Consider the following 19471-nt stretch of genomic DNA (forward strand, 5'->3'; position numbering starts at 1 on the left):
TGGTTTTACACAGATATTGGTGGGTATATGGTATGAGCTGCCACAGGAAGTAGTTGAGGCAGGTAGAATAATATTTAAATTACATTTGGACAGATACGTGGATAGAAAACGTTGAGAGAGAAATGGGCCAAATGGTTCCGGGGCAGCGCTCCCGCCCCTCCAGTTGCCGTGCTTCACGCACACAGCCCCTGCTCCACCCCTCTCTCCCCGGGGAGACGCAGTGAACAATACAGGGAGGGACGGGCCGGGGGTTGGAGCAACGTTTACAAACCTCGGCCTCAACTCACACCCGTCTGCCCGGATCCCGGCATCCAACCCGCCGCTGGCCCTCTCCCTCCCTTCTCTCCTTCCCTTCCCTCCATTTCCCTCCCTCCCCTTCCCTTCTTCCCTCCCTCCCTTCTCTCCTTCCACTCTCTCCTTCCCTCCCTTCTTTTTCTCCTTCCTCCCTCCCTTCTCTCCCTCGCTCCATTCTCTCCTTCCCTCCCACACACACATCATGCACAGACAACTAACACACACACACAACTAAGTTAGAATGGGGTAGAAGCCAAAAGGGTAGAATGGGGCCGAAGCCCAAAATTTAATGTCTGGACTGAACTATTTCGCCAATAGTTATTGGTTTTCCAGGAACTGGTTAATTAAATAACTTTTTTTTTCATTCCACAGTCACAAAAACAAGTGGTATTGCAACTATGGTAGACCAAAGTGCTGGAGAAACTCAGCGGGTGCAGCAGCATCTATGGAGCGAAGGAAATAGGTAACGTTTCGGGCCGAAACCCTTCTTCAGACTGATGGAGGGGGGAGAGGGAGGGGGGAGAAGAAAGGAAAAAGGAGGAGTTCGAGGGCTGAGGGAGAGCTTGGAAGGGGAGGAGACCACGAGGGCTAACGGAATTGGGAGATTTCAAGTTTATGCCACTAGGATGCAGACTACCCAAGCGGAATATGAGGTGCTGTTCCTCCAATTTACGGTGGTGCTCACTCTGGCCATGGAGGAGGCCCAGGACAGAGAGGTCGGATATGGAATGGGAGGGTGAGTTGAAGTGCTGAGCCACCGGGAGGTCAGGTTAATGCGGACTGAGCGGAGGTGTTCGGCGAATCGATCGCCAAGCCTACGCTTGGTCTCACCGATGTAGATCAGCTGACATCTAGAGCAGCGGATGCAATAGATGAGGTTGGAGGAGATGCAGGTGAACCTCTGTCGCACCTGGAACGACTGCTTGGGTCCTTGAATGGAGTTGAGGGGGGAAGTAAAGCGACAAGTGTAGCATCTCTTGCGGTTGCATGGGAAAGTGCCCGGGGAGGGGGTGGTGCGGGAGGGAAGGGAAGAATTTACAAGGGAGTTACGGAGAGAGCTGTCTTTGCGGAAGGCAGACAGGGGGGAAGATGGGAAGATGTGGCAAGTGGTGGGGTCACGTTGGAGGTGATCTACACATTTTGTTTGTTACTTGTAGGCTTACATGTATGCAATTTTATATTAAAATGTAGCTTAGATCTGTTTGGTCCATTAACTCGTAGGCACTTTTTAAGCGCACATTTTGATTACTTTCCATTCTACCATATAATAGACTTTCTTTCTATTTCTATGAGTCTACAGACCTTGGGGAACCTGGAGCTCACCAAAATTGTTCCAAATTGGCCCCCGCAACTCCTAAGGCCGGCCCTGGAAGTAGATCACAGAAACGAGGAACATAGAAAATAGGTGCAGGAGTAGGCCATTCGGCCCTTCGAGCCTGCACCGCCATTCAATATGATCATGGCTGATCATCCAACTCAGTATCCTGTACCTGCCTTCTCTCCATACCCCCTATTCCCTTTAGCCACATAGCTCCACATTAGCCACATAGAGAATGGTTTTGTTAAGGGTAAATGGAAAGAGCAAGTGGAAGAAACAGAACTTAGTGTGAAGGAAACGAGAGTATTTGGGGAAAGAATGTGGGAAATTACAATTGTTGAGGAATGGGCTATGGGCAAATTGGGAGTTTCAGAAAAGATATAAATCGGGGAAAATGGGGATTGCTTGAGGAAGAGAAGGAGCTATTTGTGAATACCAAGGAGAGGAAAGCTGGGTGGGTAGAGCGTTTCTCAATTCACTAGCAAAATGTAAATGGAAAATGTAATAAAAAGGAACTGCAGATGCTGCAGTTCTGAAGGCACAGGTCTGAAGAAGGGTCCTGACCTGAAACGTCACCTATCCACGCTCTCCAGAGTTGCTGCTTGACTCGCTGAGTTACTCCAGCATTTTGTGTCTATCTTTGATGTAAACACAGAGTTCATTGGCAGATGTAAACTATATTAAGATTTTTTGTAAGTAGATGCAAGTGATTAATAAATGGTGCGAGCACAAATATAACCACATCTGCTTTATAAAACAAAAAGGTTTGAACGCATTTTCATTGGAACCTTTTGTATTTTTTTTAAAGAAAACTCCAAAGATGACAATCCAAAGGTGTCAAATGAACAGTTTTGGTCATTTAAAAATTTGAAATAAACTGCGTGAGAAAGGCAGAGACTTGATCGCACTGATTCGTCAGTTTGGAGCGCTGCATTTTCGCCATCATGTCATTACAGAACTCATCACGGACACAAAAGTTTCCCCATTCACGAGAGTTGCAGAAATTAAGGTCCAATTATTTATTTGTAAACCAGCCGAAGGTGAGGCATTTTCTGGAAGGTTCAGAGAATGAAATGGCTGTGAGGAGGCAAGATGGCATCAGGAAGGGCGAACCGGCCACTTGGGCAGCGGCAGAGACGTTGTCCTTGCGGCCGCCGCCACCACCCCTCTGATAGACGAGCCGCCGTGCTGCAACTACGCGGGACCCCCTTAGCGACGGGCCCTACCTCACTCCCTGCGCCACCAATCCTTTGCCATCTTGTTTAACATGGGTACCGAAGGAAAGCGAGGAGCCTGCCAGTTTAACCCTCTCCTCCTCCCAGGGCGGCTGCTGGGCATGCGCCTGTTGCCGCAGGGGCCGCCGGGAGCTGTAGTCCAACTGCCGATAGAAGCAACAGGAGGACTGGGATTAGAACTACATATCCCGGCGGCCCCAGCGGCAGGTAGACCGGCCTACCCGTTCGGTCCCCCCTACCTTCCCTCTGTCTCCTGGCCGAGCCATCGCCAGCGATGAGGGAGTGAATGCAGGAAGCCGGGAGTGCAGCTCAAGCAGGAGGGGAGGGAAGGGAAAGGAAGGGCACGGAACGGAACGGAGCTGGCACGGCAGGGTAAGTACAAGCCGGCATCCAACCCAGGGCGGAGCAGACAGAAGGGAGTGCGGGAGGAGGCCAGGGGCTAGGTTGTGGGCACAGGTGCCAGTTGTGTTCTCCACACTTGCTGAGAACATTTTTAGCGCTTGCAGCCATCCTAGTAACACTATGTTTACTGCATGAGTTCACAGTGTGGCAGGGCAAAGTGAGGACAGCAGTTCCACAGCAGAGCAAAACTTTACAACTTCTTAAACGTTTTTCCACCTTTTCAAACAACAATCATTTGTTGACTACTTGACAGGCCTAGTTGAATTCCATTCCTCGCAACCCATCCCAACCACTTGTGCCTTATGTATATAACACGCTAATTTGAGTTGTTGCTACAGATTTTCTGCAAGTGAAAAAGTATTTTATTTCTAGTTGGAATGTTTACTGATTTTGGCTCAGTGGCTTGTTTATAGAAACTGAATAATACATGTACATATTTTATGTATTATAGAATGTATGTATATGTTTGGTCCTTAATGTAGTACACTTAGAGCTGAGGTATGTTGTCATGTTTTCTTTACTCCTGTTTGGGGTATTTTCAGTAGAAAAATACTGAAATAAATTCAGTAGAAAATAAATAAGTTTTCTGATATTGGGATTGATAGTTTTCATCATCTATATCTGGTAATGTGTGTGCCTTATTAATTTAAAACTTATAGTAGCCTTAATTCCAAAATCAATATTAAACACAAATTAATTTACCTAAATACAAACATGTCTTTATTTCTTATCCCAACACTACATGCATTGATATATATTAGACTTCCATACACAAAAGCGTTAGTTGTGTATGCATAGAGAGCATGTTTTTGATCACCATCCTTTGGCCGCGAATGACACATCCAGAGCAGTGGGTGAGTGAAGGGAATAATCTGGTTTAATGGTCAGAAGCTTTTCATACAATGATCCATCCCCATTCCCCAGAGAGTTTCCAATCTCCAGCTCAGTGAAAAAAGACAAGCTAATGTGTTGAATCTCACTCATGTACATAGTATATTGTTCTTAACATTTATAGGATTGCTAATTTTTCAACATTTATTTTTGTATTCTTACTGTTCCATTTCAATCTCTTTATTCAGTTATCTGCCCACCCATTTCATTCCCACCCACTTGCCCATTCACAATCCCCTCTCGCTCTCCATGTCTATTCCCTCTGATCACAAAGTCTACTCGCCCATGTAATCCCCTCCCATTCACCATGCCCACTCTCCCTAATTATAGATCCCACCCACCTATTTAGTCAACATCACACTCTTTATACACTATGCTAGTATGGAATCTGCTCTCCCCATTTAAACTCCTTATACACATGGTTGTGATATTGCTTGCAGAAGCACGGATAGCATAGGTTAGACGGAGAATACTTACCATAACTAGTGCTGTCTATGAAACTTTTTAATGCTGAAAGATATAAAAATGGCATATAGATTTCAACAGATTTACGAATTAGTGCATTTTCAAAAGAAAATAGAATTATACGCTACTATAATCTGGAAAAGGGGAGTTTTGTGGAACTCCTTCTGGGAGGGGCAGCGTTCTCTGTATGTAAACTGAAAAAGTGAATGTTTAAGAATTTCCATCATGACCAAGTAGATCTTGTTTGATGCAAAATATTTAATTGCGTTGCTTAAGTGATGGGAGCATGATTAGGTCTTTTGGGTTCTCAAGCCTGCTTTGATTAGATCTGATCTTCAACTCGGCTTACTTTCCCATTTAACAGTCCTTGATTATTTTATGGTAAAGTCCTAAATGTAATGACTGAGCTTCCACCATTATATGAGAGTTACATATCTAAATATTCACTGGCATCCAACCAGAATAGGCTTGATCGGCTCAATGGCCTCCATGTAGTAAATTTTCCATGATTCTCTCAATATATATTTTTTAAATCCTCCTCATCTCAGGCTTAAATGACACAAGATCGAAATCCCCATCCAGAACAAACACCCCCCTTCTGGAATGTTATATCTTGAATTCTAGAGATCCAAGGCCCAACAATTTATTTTTAATTATCCCAGGATTAAATCTTGTGAATTTACAATGCACCACTTCTAAGGCATAAAATCCTTACCTGTGGTGGAAGACAAATTCTGCAAAGTACTCCAAGTATGATCAAGTCAAAGCCATGAACCGTTACTGCACGGACGATCTCGCCGAAGCCACGAACTATTATAGAATTATACAGCATAGAAACAGGCTCTTTGGTCTCCTGACCATCAAGCATCCATTTATTCAAATCCTACACAGATCCCATTAATTTTCACAGATTTATCACTCGCGTGCACTGTGGGGGCAGTTTATGCTGGCCAATTAACCTACCTGTAGCAAAACCTCCTTACTCTTATACTTTATCTCCCATGCAATGTATATTGTTAGTGTATTGCCAGTAGGCTACTGAGTTATGTTATGCAAGTATCTTTTGTGTGGCTCTGTCTTTAGAAAAAGAACTGAAAGGCGACAGGGGAGATGGAAAAGGAATATGCCTTTCAGCGATCCAGCATCTTTAATTTTGCATGTAATACTCTTACTTGCATCTTATGAGACATTGCTTTGAAATGCAAGTCTTATAGATAGATGAGAAAACAAAACTTTTTGGACTTGCTGATGTTTATAACCCATCACATCCACACTAGTACAAACTTATGAAGCTGTGTACTGTAATGTAGAAAGGATGGTGCAGGAATTCATAGCCTCCTGACTGATGTGTCAGTCGATAATCTGCAGTGATATATTTACAGGAAGCTATTCATCATGGCAGATGTTAACTGGTTTATTTATTGGGTTACACATATATTTATAAAAAGAACATGCTGGAAATTATTAACAAAAGTGAAGCATTTTATTTTCCTACCTCAATAGTTGTGACTTTTTCATCCATTTTCTGGACGATTTGTGGCTCTGCTTAAAAGAGCTGCTGCAATAATGGGCATGTGCCACCAGTCAGCGCTCTGACAGACACCATGCTCACTATCCCCATCCAATGTTAGTAATGAGAACTGCAGCAGCCTTGTGATCTGGATTTCCTTTTGATAGGAAAGGACACAAAGTACTGGAATAGCTCAGCAGGTCAAGCAACATCTCTGGAAGACATGGATAGGCGACGTTTCAGATCGGGATCCTGAAACGTCACCTATCCATGTCCCTCAGAGGTGCTACCTGACACGCTGAGTTACTCCAGCACTGCTGCTCCTTGTGTCTTCTTTTCAGAACAGCCGCGACAGTTTTGTCCAAAAATTCCCTTTGAGGTGGTACCACAAATTATGCACGTTTAGTATTCTTGTGTTACACCATACCTTGTCACACCAAATCCTGGCATCACATCACTCCAGTCCTCAAACAACTTCACTGGCTTCCCATCTCCCACCGGATCACCTACAAAATCCTGATCCTCACCTACAAAGCCCTCCACCATCTGGCCCCCCCATATCTCTGATTGCACCAATGTGCAAAACGGAGAGATATAGGAAGTCCTGTTTACCAGCTGCTATAAGACTTTATAATGCGCATAAATAATTGCACTTTTTAAATTAATTGTATTTTAACTTGTATTTTAACGTATTTTAACTTGTTAAGTATGGAAGCCATTTGAGGAAATGTGTGGTGTTATGTTTGTCTTGAAGCTGTCGTGGCACTGTAATTTCCTGAAAAGGATTATTAAAGGTATAATCTAATCTAATCTAATCTAATCTCACTGACCTCCTTTCCCCCTACCAACCCTCACGGTCCCTCAGATCCACATCAGCCGGTCTCCTCTCCATCCACAAGTCCAACCTCCGCAGTTTTGGGGACAGAGCCTTCTCCAGGGCAGCTCCCAGGCTCTGGAACTCCCTCGCCCAACTGATCCGCAATTCCGTGTCCCTCACCATCTTCCAGTCCCGCCTCAAGACCCATCTCCTCACCTCTGCCTATCCTTAGCCCCACGTCCCCCTCCCTTTTCATCTGTGCATTAATTGCCTCATATTGTGTTTTGAATTGTATTCTGTCTTTACTTTGTGTACTAGTCATGTCTCTACTATTTATTTCATTCCCCTTACATGTTTTTCCTCTACCTGCTAAATTTTTGTAAGGTGTCCTTGAGACTCTTGAAAGGCGCCCATAAATAAAATTTATTATTATTATTATTATCATCCATCTCACACAGTTTGTTGAAAATCCTGTGAATGAATTACAGAATGGTCCCCCAATGCAATATTCCACCTCCACCAATTCCAATATTGGTGGCCAGTGGGGGGGGGGGGGCTTTCTGGAGCGGCAGTATGGGTGTTATGGGCTGAAGGGACTGGTTTCCAGAGGGCTAGTATGGACATTGTGGGCCGAATGGATTATGGGCTGGCGGCTCAGTCACTCAAGCCTGTTGTGCTGGCAGCTCACTCATGGCTGGTGGGCTGGCAGTTGACTCACAGCTATTCCTTGAAATTCCATTTCAAACAGGGTGCAAGTGTAGTTTCTTACCACTTCAAGTAGGAGGCAAGGCCACCAAATTCAAGTGCAGTTTCATACCATTTCAAGCAGTGTGCAAGGCCATTAAAGACAGCGAGAGTCGTGATCTCTCCCTCCTCCATCTTGCAGAGACTGAGCCACGCCCACACTTCTGGGTTTTATAGTCCCTCCCCCTCCCACCTGAAGGGGTGTGGCCTTCATGGCATGATTGACAGGAGAGAGAATCTCAACATTTTTTAAACACTAATAACTTTTATTTTTCAATGGGAAAATCCTCGGCACCTGATTAGCGGAGGGGGACTCTGAGTAAGATGGCCAATAATCACAGCCGTACATGGTAGCATTTTTTCTAAAATCAATATCAAGCGCAAACAGGAAGTGGTCAAGATTAGACTTTTAATTATATAGAAGGCAAGGCAACTTTAATTAGGCAAGGCAACTTTAATTAGGCAACACAGCTTTAGCATTTCCAAACCAAAGGCAAAACAGCTTTAGCATTTCCAAAGCAAAGGCAACACAGCTTTAGTATTTCCAAACCAAAGGCAACACAAGGGCGTGGCCTTCAGGAGAGAGAATCTCAACATTTTTTAAACACTAATAACTCTTTTATTTTTCATTGATGGGAAAAATCCTCTGTTGTAATTTCTACATGTTGAAACCAAAATGTATAAAAATACCTTTTAATAGAATCTGACAATTTTTTTTTCTATTAAAAATCTCAAATTGTGGAGTACAGAGGCAAATAAATAAATGATGGGTCTTTGTCCCATACATTATGGAGGGCGCTGTGGAACGACATGACCAAGAAATACACTAACCAAGGGATGTGTTTGTGGGCTTTATGGGGTTTAGGTAGATAGAACAACGTGAACCCAGGAGTCTATTTGGTGTTGGTTTATTATTGTCACAGTAGATATTGTGAAAAAAGCTTTGTGTACTTTCCAGTCAAATACTATGCATGAGTACAATCAAGTTGTACACAAGCACAAGAGAAAAATACCAGAGTGCAGATTATAGCGTTATAGAAATATAGTTGCAGAGAAAATATCCAAGTATGCAATGAAATATGTTATAAGATCAGGACTACACACTAACTTCGGGGAAAACAGTTCAGTGGTCTGATAACAGTGTGGAAGAAGCTGTTCCTGAATCTGATGGTACTGTTTTTTAGCTTTTGTGCTTTCTACCCGACTAGTGAAAAAGGACAGTAGTGTTTACTCCCGAGGCAGCCTGAAGTGTAGATAAAGTCGATAGTTGAGAGGCTGGTGTGTGTGTTGGACTGGGCTGTATCCACAACTCTCTGTAATTTATTGCAGACTTGGGCATAGCTGTAGCCAAACCAAGCTGTGATGCATCCCAATGCAGTACTTTTTACAGTGCACCTGTAGAAATTGTTAATTCAGTGGAGACATGCAGAATACCCTTAGTCTTCTGAAGAAGTGGAGGCGTGATGTGCTTTCCTGGCTGTAGCTTCAATGTGGTTGGTCCAGGACAGAGATTTACGGTGACTATAGAACTGCACAAGAACAGGAGTGAGTTCAAGGCATAAGGGCTTCATGCATAAAACGATACTAACCGAGGAGTGAGGTACAGCTTAGAATCTGGTCGAGGGGTTCCAGTGTTTTGAGATAACAGGGCTAACTGAGGCAGGAGCTCAAGGGATTGGTTGATTATACATCAATTAACACCAAGTCTGGAGTGATCCTTACAGAATCGGATGGGTTAGTTGAGGACTTGCATACGGTATAATAAAGACAGGCGGGACTGAAAGCTGGTCGTGGTTAGACCCAAACCTTCTTGATCTTTGTGGGCCCTTGCCGGCTGCTTATGAAGATTGATGCCTGCTTCTTTTTTTCTCTCCTTTAAAGACTGTGGACATTTGAACAGCACCATGGCACAGACGCTACAGCTGGAGATTGCCAACTTTGGGAACACTTTGCTGGAGTGCTTGAATGAACAACGACTGCAGGGCCTCTACTGTGACACCTCCATCATAGTGAAGGGGCAGACGTTCAAGGCCCACCGGGCCGTGCTGGCCGCAAACAGCTCCTATTTTCGGGACCTCTTTACTGGGACTGCGCGGGCAGCCTTTGAACTACCGGCAGCTGTGCAGCCACAGAGCTTCCAGAACATTCTCAACTTCTGCTACACGGGCCGATTGTCGATGAAGGCAGGCGAGCAGTTCATGCTGATGTACACGGCGGGATTCCTGCAGATCCAACGTATTGTTGAGAGGGGCACTGAGCTCCTGTCCAAGGTCAGCTCCCCCAGGTGTGACTCCCAGGGCCTGAGCGCGGAAGAACCTGGCTGGGAGCCTCAGAGCTCCGCCCCGCCACTCCCCCTGCCCCTTCCTCTGCTTCTCCCGTCCCGTGTCAAAGTGGAGCAGAGCGACCTGGGCTGTGGCCGGGGCAGGCGGGCCGCCGAGGGCTCCACGGCAAGCACTGCCAAGTTGGCCCGCCTGGCACACGAAGGAGGGAACGGGCAAGGCTGCCCTGCCAATGCACCACGGGAAATCGCCAGCCCTGGAGCCAGCAGCCTTCATCCCAGTGACAGCCCCTTCTCCTGTCAGAACGAAGAGGAGGAGGAGGGGGATGAGGAGGGGCTGGAGGACATGACGGAAGAGCAGTATGTCCAGATGTGTAGCATGTACAACATCATGAGCGTCCCACATGGAGGTAAACTAACCGATCAAAGTGACATTAACTAGTCCCGGCCTCATGTTGAAGAATGCCACTGTCCCTTGTGAAGGGCTGTTGTGGTGGCACTGCACTATGTGGAGGATCGATAGAGGAGTGGTATACTGATAGAGCAACGCATTATTCAAAGGGCAGTACTGAGGCAATGCTGCATTATCAGGAGAGCTGATCTTTGGGAATGCTTCCCAACTGTGCTGTGGGACAGCTGCTGTGTTAGTGGTTAGTAATAAGTGAGATCTGTACTGACAGAGGAGTCATCTTTCAGATTTGACACAAAGGGCTAACCGAGGCAGTGTTGTCCCTCTTGGATGTATGGGAAAGATCACGAGTCATTATCTAGAAAAGGATAATGAGTGTGCTCTTAAATGTTTGGTCAAGATTTGCATACCTAATAGTACACAATTTGTACCAAGCAGCGTCCCTTATATTTGGCTCTAAAATATAAAATTTGATATTGAAGAAAACTATGTTACAAAGCAAGGTATGTAAACAATCTGCCCACAGAACTAGAGAGGAAAGTTTTCATCTATGCCTCTTATAATGTTATGTATTTCTATAAGGTTTCCCCTCAGCCCCCAAAGCTCCAAAGATAACAATCCAAGTTTGTCCAACCTCCCCTTTTAGCTGATACCGTGCAGCATTCTGGTAAAACTCTTCTGCATCCTCTCCAATACCTTCACATCCTTCCTGTAATGGAGCCACCCGAACTGCACACAATACTCCAAATGTGGCCTAAGCAAAGTCTTATGGAGCTGCGAGCATGACGTTCTGATTCTTATACTCGATGCCCTGACTGATGAAGGCAAGCATGCTATATGTTGCCTTTACCACTCCATCTACTTGTGTATTCTCCTTCGGGGAGCTGTGGACTTGGATCCCAAGCTCACGATGAACATCAGTGCTGTTAAGTGTCTTGCCATTAATTATATACTTTCCCCGTGCATTCAACCTCCCAAAGTGCAACAGCTTGCACTTTGTTGGATTAAATTGTCTCTGCCCATTTCTGTAGCTGATCCAAACCTTGCTCGAAACCACTGGGCTGGGGTGAATGAATAAGGATGAGTGAACTTGGTGGTATGGGATTTTGGAATTGCCATTGTAAGCCATGATGCAAATAGTCAGAATACCTTCTACAGACCATCCGTAGTAGTTTGTTAGATTCATTGATGGCACACCAAATCTCAAAAAACATAATAGAGGCACTGGCATGCCTTTATGATTACATCTCTATGCTGGCCCACGACAGGTCATCCAAGATGTTCATGCCCAGGAATTTGAAGCTACTAACTCCCTTAACTGCCAACACAAATAAAACCTGGCGCTGACCTCCAGACTTCCCTTTTCTGAAGTCAACAATTAATTCCTTAGTCTTGTTGAAGTTGAGCAAGAAGTTGTTGTTGTGGCACTCCCAGGATGTTTTATCTCTCTCCCTGACTCTGGCTCGTCACCGCATTGATTAGGCCAACAACAGTAGAGTTCACAACAAATTTATAGATGGCAGTAGACCTGTGCTCAGCCACACAGTTGAGAGACAGGATGATAGTGCTGATCTGTGATTACTTAATTAGCCTTAAAAAAGCAAATACATTCACAAGTTGCTCAGGAAAGGGACTTCACAGACCATATTCTTGACCCCCATGGGGAATGGTGCATCTTCAACTGTTTTTTAGTGAGATTTTGGATGCGTTATGTGTTTCCCAGGTAGAAAGTTTTTGACCTGTGTTGTGTCATTGTTGACATTGTTGTTTCTCCCTTCCAGCCACTCCGGAGCGGGTGGAAGCCCTGCCTGATCACATCGATGGGCGCTCCAGGATGAGGATCCGGCACGACCTGGCAGTGCTGCCAGCGGACCTCATCAATCAGATTGGGTATCGCTGCCATCCAAAGCTGTACGTGGAGGGAGACCCTTCAGAGAAACTTGAGGTGGTGACAGGTGAGCGGAGCACCTCAAGGCCACAGTGTATCACTCCAACATCTCAAACCAAGAGGAGTAGACTGCACCTGTGCAGAGTGACCTCAGTCAGGCCGTGCCTGCAGAGTATGACTGCAAACAGATTGTGCCTCCGGGCATCCACCTGACCATGCCTTGTATTGTATCTCACCATGCCTTGTATTTCCTTCTTGCAGTTGAAAAGCCTGAATGTTGAGCACTCTCGAACTTATGGTCACTTCCCTTTATTTGTACCATTCTTCAAGGCGATAAGCCTATCAAGCTTGCTGTTAATGCACTGTGTGACTCTTCTTCTTGCTTTCATTGAATCTGCAGGTACAAGTGTGTACATCACAAGGGCTCAGTTAATGAACTGCCACATCTGTGCAGGAACGAGGCACAAAGTGTTGCTTCGGAGGCTGCTGGCTGCCTTTTTTGACCGGTAAGTTGTCTTCTGAAGTTGTTTCCTGCTCTGTGGGGATTTGGGTGGCCATGGAACCAGTCAGTGACCATAACAGTTCGGCACCTGCTATTAACTTTTGTGAGAAAAGCATTTGTATCTCTACAGGATGTTTGCCAACTTGCTAACAGCCACCTGGGTCTGTGAGTGGCTGTCCATTCCCAAGCTCACATTATATGTGCATTGCCTGCCTGCCTACCTTTGATAATTGAAAATCTATTTAATTTGTTGTGTCGGATAATTCTTGACAGCCACTGTAACGTTTCTAAATGCCTCCAACATTTTTGTTTTGGTATAGTTTTAAAATCTATACTTAACTAAAACTCTGATCTTGTTATCTTCCGGTTTGCGCCGTCTTTCTATTTGTGCAAAAACGGTATGCGATAGAGCTACGATTTTTCGCCAGTTCACTCACCGTTCTCCTGTGCTGCAAGTGCACCAAGCATCGTTCTGATCGGTTGTCTGTTGTAAAAGTTAGCGAGGTTTAAAAATCTTAAAAACCACACTGCGCAGATCAATCTCCTCTCCTGCCATTCAGCGGCGTGTGGATTGGTCTTTTCTCTCGTCACTCCGCGGGATGGTCCGCCCCTTCCTGCGCCATCGCGTCTTTACTGGAGCTGTGGGTGGCTGGCGGAGATCTCCACCCTGACACCATTTTCGGAGGGACCGGAAGCGGTCCGGCCAATGTCGCCAAACGGAAAGCAGAGAATCTGATCCTGGCGGAGGAGAACGTTCAGCGACCAGTGCCCGCTGTTAGTCCCCATCACACCGCCAACTCCAGCCCCTTCCCCTCTGATCCCCCTTTCTGCCTCCTGCCCCCCTCCCCGTGATACCCCCCTCTCTCCTACAACCCCCGTCTTTTCTCCAAGCTCTCTCCCCCCCGCCCCCCTCCCTCGACCCCAAAGAGTATTTACAATGCGACTCGCGCCTGCATGGTGTAGAAACAAGTCAATAAGGGATTTAAGAAGAATATTGCTTAGACACTTGAGAGAAAAGAACTTGCAAGGTCATATGGAAAGATCAGGGGAATGGAACTGACTGGATTGCTTGCAGGATCAACCAGCATCCTTTGGTGCACAATAATTATAAAAAGACTGTTGATTGCTGCTGGAGGAACTCATTCTCAGATGAAATCAGAAACACAAACTATCAGGCACAATGATATACAACCTGTTTGCAGTTTCCATCACTCAGTTTGATTGTTTATTAATCTGGCCCTAACAGAAACACTCTGGCTAACAGCTGTGGTACTGGAATCCGTTCTTCCCTCTGCGACCCTAGTCGGAAGCCGCTCGATAGCCGGATTCTCAATGCCATCAAAGGTAAGCCTGCATGTGGGGAGTGATGGAGTGTTAGGAAGCAGGGCAAAGGCCATTTTTTTTTTACTTCAGGAGACAAAGCAAAAGGTGAATAGGCACATACCTTCGCAGTGTGAGCGATTTAGAGGTTTGCTGGAAGGTTGAGACAGCCATTGGTCATCCTAAACAGGGATCTGGCTTTAGAAGATGGAGGATGTGAGGAGATGGGAGGTAGACTGTGGATGCGAGGATGAGGGGTTTATATTGAGGGAGGGTGTAGTGTACATCAGGTGAGATGGAGTTTGTGACATCCACATGGACATCCCTACTATTACAACCCCATTAGTCTTGCAGCTGCCTGAAGCTCCCGGCATATTTGTTCATCTTATTCCCATTGAATATTTGTGGGGCTATAGGTACAAACCCAGCAAGGTGATCATCCCCTTTAATTTCTCAGCTCCACCCATATAGCCTCACTGGACAATCTTTCAGTGATGCCATTTTGGACTATTAGGTGATGTTCCCTTTAATTAATCAATAAAGCAACTCCCCCTAGTCTTTTATCCCCACTCCCTATCTAGCCTACATACCTGTATCCTAGAACAATAAGTTGCTAGTCATGTGCATCCCCTAGCTAGGTTTCTGTAATAGTTATAGCATTTCAGTTGCACAAACCTATCCTTGCCCTGTGTTCATCAGCCTTGTCCGTCAGGCCTTTAGCCTTGAAATAAATTAATTTTAATCCAACCATCTTTCCTCGTGCTATGACATGCTCCTGTCTATCATGTCTACTGAACTAGCTGTCTTTGCCTTTGTACTGCCTTCACCCTGCCTCACCACTGCTTTGGATCTTGTCCCCCTGCCAATCTAGTTTAACCCTCCCCACTAGCATTAGCAAACTTAACCATGAGGATATTGGTCACTCTCTAGTTCAGTGTAATCCGTCCCTCTTGTACAGGTCACCTCTGCCTCAGAAGAGATCCCAGTGGTCCAAAAATCTGAATCCCTGCCACCTGCACCAACTACTCATCATCTTCCAATTCCTATCTTCAAGCATGTGGCACCGCATGTAATCAGGAAATTTCTCTCCTTGAAGTTCTGATTTTTAATCTTTTGCCAAATTCCTTATATTCACCCTGCAGGACCTCACCTATTTTTCCTACCTATGTGCCAATGTGCGCAATGACATTTGCCTTCTCACCCTCCCCCTTGATACCCTTGAATCTCCTCTCTCATTGAGAATGCATGGGTTAATGGTGTGATTGAGAATGTTCTGCAGCTACTCTGAGACATCCTGGACTCTTGCACTAGGGAGGCTATACACCATCCTGGAGTACTGTTTCCTGCCAGAGAATCTCCTGTCTTTCCTGTAACTAATGAGTCTCCTATCTCTTATCAGACTTACCCACACCTGTTGTGCCTCAGTGCCACAGCCGTGACTGCTGATGCTGCTGCTCTCCTCTAAATGGTCACCCCCCTCCAAATAGTATCCAGAAGGGTAATCTTGTTTCCAGGAAAATGATCACAGTGCACTCTCCACCTACTCCCTTTCCTGGTGCTCACCCATCTACTCTCTGCCAGTTGCTTCATTGTGACCACCTCACTGTAACTCCTATTTATGAAGCCTTCAGTCTCCCAGACAATTCTGAGGTCGTCCAATTTGTTACACTTCCCACAGGTGTAGACCTCAGGGGCACTGGAAGTTTCCCTGACTTCCCACCTCCCGCAAAAGGAACCTACCAGTGCCCTAACTACCATTCCGACTGCACTCAGACCAAAGAAGAGTTACAAAAAAAGGCCTTGCCTTAACTTGCCATCACTTTCCACTCAGTCGTCTCACCAAAGCCCCTCAAGCCAAAGCCTCAACAATTACACAGCACTTAGCCTCAGAGCACAGCTTCCTTATAAACACCCTCTCCCTAAATGGCTGTTCTCAATTGGCCGCTCTGCGTATCCAAACTCTCTGCACAACTGTAATTCTCCTGAAAAATCTCCTTTGCACCATCTCTAGTGCATTGACTTCTTAGTGTGTGGTGACCGGAACTGGAGAGGGTGTTCCAGTTGTGGCTATTCCAGTGCTTTACAAAGTGTTCCATGAGAAAGTGCCATAGAGTAATACAGCACAGAGTTAAAGATAAAGAACAATTGTCATTTTTGGTCTCCTGAATGGTTGTTTCACTGGAGGCTTGCCATGCTGCCAGAGTGCATCAAACTGGGCTCAATTTATCCCTTAACTGAATCCTAAACACAATTTAGTCTTTGGTCAGCATTGTGAAAAATGGACCGTCTAGTCATTATAACATCGCTGCCTGTCAGTTCATGCATTAGAGCATCCAACACCTTCAAAAAACGTTTCATTGTTTGTTGGTTATGAAAGGTGCAAGAGACAAATGTTTCTTCATCCTTCTCTTGCAGTTTACTGTCAGAGTTTTGCTCCGAACTTCAAGGAGAGTGAGATGAATGCCATCGCTGCAGACATGTGCACCAACGCTCGAAGGGTGGTCCGCAAGCGCTGGATCCCCAAGCTCAAGCTGAGGCAGGCTGAGGGAGATGGCGTCTATCGCTCGGTCATCACAGACGTGGCCGGTGGGTGTCTGCCAGATGGAGCTTCTGGGAACCAGGACATGGAGCTGGCAGGCAATGGCCACAGGCATGAAGCCAGTGGGATGCGGGGCACTGGCACTCATAGATACGAGACAGGTTTCCCCGAAGGTTTGGATGACTCCGGGAGTGGGATTGTGGAGGCTCCAAACTAAGAGATCCAACTTGTCACCCACCCCTTCCCCCTTGAGAAACCCATGACGTAGGGAATCTGTCATGTTGTAGGGTTCTGTGTTTGGCCACTTTATTTGATCGGTGTTAGTGATAAAGGACTGAGAACTGGAGATTCAGTCTGTGCAATGTCAGTGAAGGAGACACTCACACAATGATCCCATGCATTCTAGGCACATATTATTTTGGATATAATTGCCTAGTAATTGGGTATTACCTTTTTTTGGTGTGGTACACCAGCGTTGTGTTTCCCCACAAAGCACCATGAAATTATCTAAGTCGTTTGAAGTACCCTGAGGGTGATTTTCCCCCACAGACGGGGCTAGAACAGGACCCGTGTGGTTTCCGACGGCACCTGGCTCTCGGTTAACCACAGCTTCTGACAATTTACTCAGCGCCAGTCCGCGACGGGCAGCGGGTTTCAAAGGCACGGTCCCCATGGGAGGTAGACAACAGCAGCTTACGGTGGCTGCCATGGACACAGAGGCTGCAGGGGAGAGAGGGAATGCCCCTACAGTTAGTGGAAGAGAGCTGGACATGGCCATCAGTGCTGGGAGGGAAGCCCTGTGTGCCATGGTCCAGGAAACGCCCCACTCCGAGACCGCAGACTGGCACGAGGTGGCTCCAGCCATCTCCAGCTGTGAGAACTCCCACCCAGTTGAACAAAACACAAACAAGTTTCACGCCCTCACAATAATCATCTGGTTGAGCTGCCCACTGGCCAGGAATGTGCTGGCCTGGGATTCATTCATTGTTCAGACATCAAAGTAGGTGGGCCTGGACAGGGGAAACGCAAGGGCTTACTGTGTCACCTGGGCTGCCCTGGCAGGTGACTGGAATATGGCGTTAGTCTTTAGGATTGGACTGCGGGCATGTTGTATCAGGAACTGATCCTGCAGACTCATCTTGTGAAGCATCCCTCTCCCTGAGGTGGTCCATATTGCCCAATCGGTTGATGCCTCGGTATTGTGAGTAAGTGTGTTCCCGCGGGACTTGCCCTCCTAGCCTTCCTCATCCGTGTGATCCTGCTGCTGAGCATCATAGCCCTCAAGCTTTGGGCTTCATGCTGCTCTTCCTCCACTCCAATACTGTCTTCAGACTGCTAGGTTTGGCAGTGTGCAGCAAACAGCATGGAGGTATCCTGGGCACGAACTGCAGGGTGGTCCTACAAACATGGGCATTGGAATCTGATTCCCAAAGACCTGGTTATTTTCCACAGTGCTTCTGGTATTTGTAGCAGCCCTGGGTAGTGGGTTGTGGGACTGTGAATTGGTGCAATGAGAGAGGAGATTCAAGGGTATTTGAATCAACTTCTGTGAACTTAACTTCCAGTTAGAGAACAGCCTATGCATATTGAGTGGCAAAACTCATCCCACAGAGCTTGGCATGTCCCAGTGACAATCCTTGGCAAACCTGAGTTTGTGAATGCACCATCAATGAGATTGGCTGATGGGCATGTCTCTGCTTCCTGCCCTGAAGACCCTGACCCACCCCAGCAGGACAGTCATTGATGCAAGACCAGCTCCAATGAAGGTGGGTGAGAGCCTGAGCAGCTCAGTGCTGGAAAAAGCACTTGCTGTTCATTACACAGCACATGCTGAGGACTTTGGCAGGTGTTTGAGCAGCCTGCAGCACTCAGAAGCTTCCAGTCAGGGTTCCTGATGTCAGTGGAGTGACCCTTTTGAATATCAACAGACTAGTGCCGTGTGCTTGTAATTGTACTAAAACACTAATGAGCACATTTTAAAAGCCAAAACTTGCACTGCACTGGTCCAAATATTCAGGTAGGGTGGAAATGCGTTTGCTTGATTCAATTTAAAATGACCCAATCTTATCTGCACACAAAAAAATGTGCTATTTGACCAATTTCTAGGCATATGTGTTTGGGGAGACTGCCCCAAATGGAGATAAAGAAAAATAATGACTTACATTTTTATCAGCCTCTCATTTCCTTCAGATCTCTCAAAGCAAAGCTATAGAAATGTGGTCACTGTGATATGGAAAAGGTCAACAGTACACATCAACAAGTCTCCATGAACAGCAATGTGATAATGTCCAGATAATGCGAGTGATAAATATTGGTCGGAAAACTGTAAAGGACTTCCCTTATCTTCTTTAAAAAGTGTCATGGGGTCATTTAGAACCATTTGAGATGACAGATGGGGTCTGATCTGTGATGGTGCCGCAATTCTTCACCAAATTACATGTGATTGTTATCCAGATACAAATTAGTCCATCACTGAGGTGTTCTCAAGACAAAGCACATATTGTTTTGTTGAATTCTAGATAATTGTTGGAGTCAGAGAGCACGGCTCTCAGCCCAACCCATCTGTGCCAACCATCCAGTACCCATTTATGCCACGTCTACACCCATCTACCCATCTGGGGGTAATCTACAGGAGCCAATTAACCTAATACCAGCACATCTTTGGAATGAGGGATGAGACTGGAGCAACCTGGGGTAATTCACATAGAAATTGGATCGGTTGGGCTTGTTTTCTCTGGATCAAAGGATGCTGCGGAGAAACCTGATAGAAGTATATAAAATTATGAGAGGCATAGGTAGGATAGATAGTTAGAATCGTTTTATTCCCATGACGAGCATCAAAAATAAGGGGGCATAGGT

The 19471-nt window shown here is 45.9% G+C and overlaps 1 protein-coding gene across 1 annotated transcript; it reads left to right on the forward strand.

Annotated features, from left to right (window-relative positions):
• The first annotated feature begins 3057 nt into the window (after positions 1–3057).
• Positions 3058–18282, forward strand: LOC116977679 (nucleus accumbens-associated protein 1-like). Its single transcript, XM_033028352.1, has 6 exons — positions 3058–3219; positions 9558–10364; positions 12145–12318; positions 12652–12757; positions 14000–14097; positions 16489–18282. The coding sequence occupies exons 2-6, from the start codon at positions 9581–9583 to the stop codon at positions 16827–16829; spliced, it is 1503 nt and encodes a 500-aa protein (XP_032884243.1). The 5' UTR covers positions 3058–3219; positions 9558–9580; the 3' UTR covers positions 16830–18282.
• Positions 18283–19471: the final 1189 nt, after the last annotated feature.

Source organism: Amblyraja radiata, chromosome 10, assembly GCF_010909765.2.
Source record: "Amblyraja radiata isolate CabotCenter1 chromosome 10, sAmbRad1.1.pri, whole genome shotgun sequence".
Lineage (NCBI taxonomy): Eukaryota > Metazoa > Chordata > Chondrichthyes > Rajiformes > Rajidae > Amblyraja > Amblyraja radiata.

Coding starts and splice junctions, on each gene's coding strand:
- LOC116977679 (XM_033028352.1), top strand. CDS start 9,581: ATGGCACAGACGCTACAGCTGGAGATTGCCAACTTTGGGAACACTTTG. Junction 12,758..13,999: donor CTGGCTGCCTTTTTTGACCG/GTAAGTTGTCTT, acceptor TGGCCCTAACAG/AAACACTCTGGCTAACAGCT. Junction 14,098..16,488: donor GATTCTCAATGCCATCAAAG/GTAAGCCTGCAT, acceptor CTTCTCTTGCAG/TTTACTGTCAGAGTTTTGCT.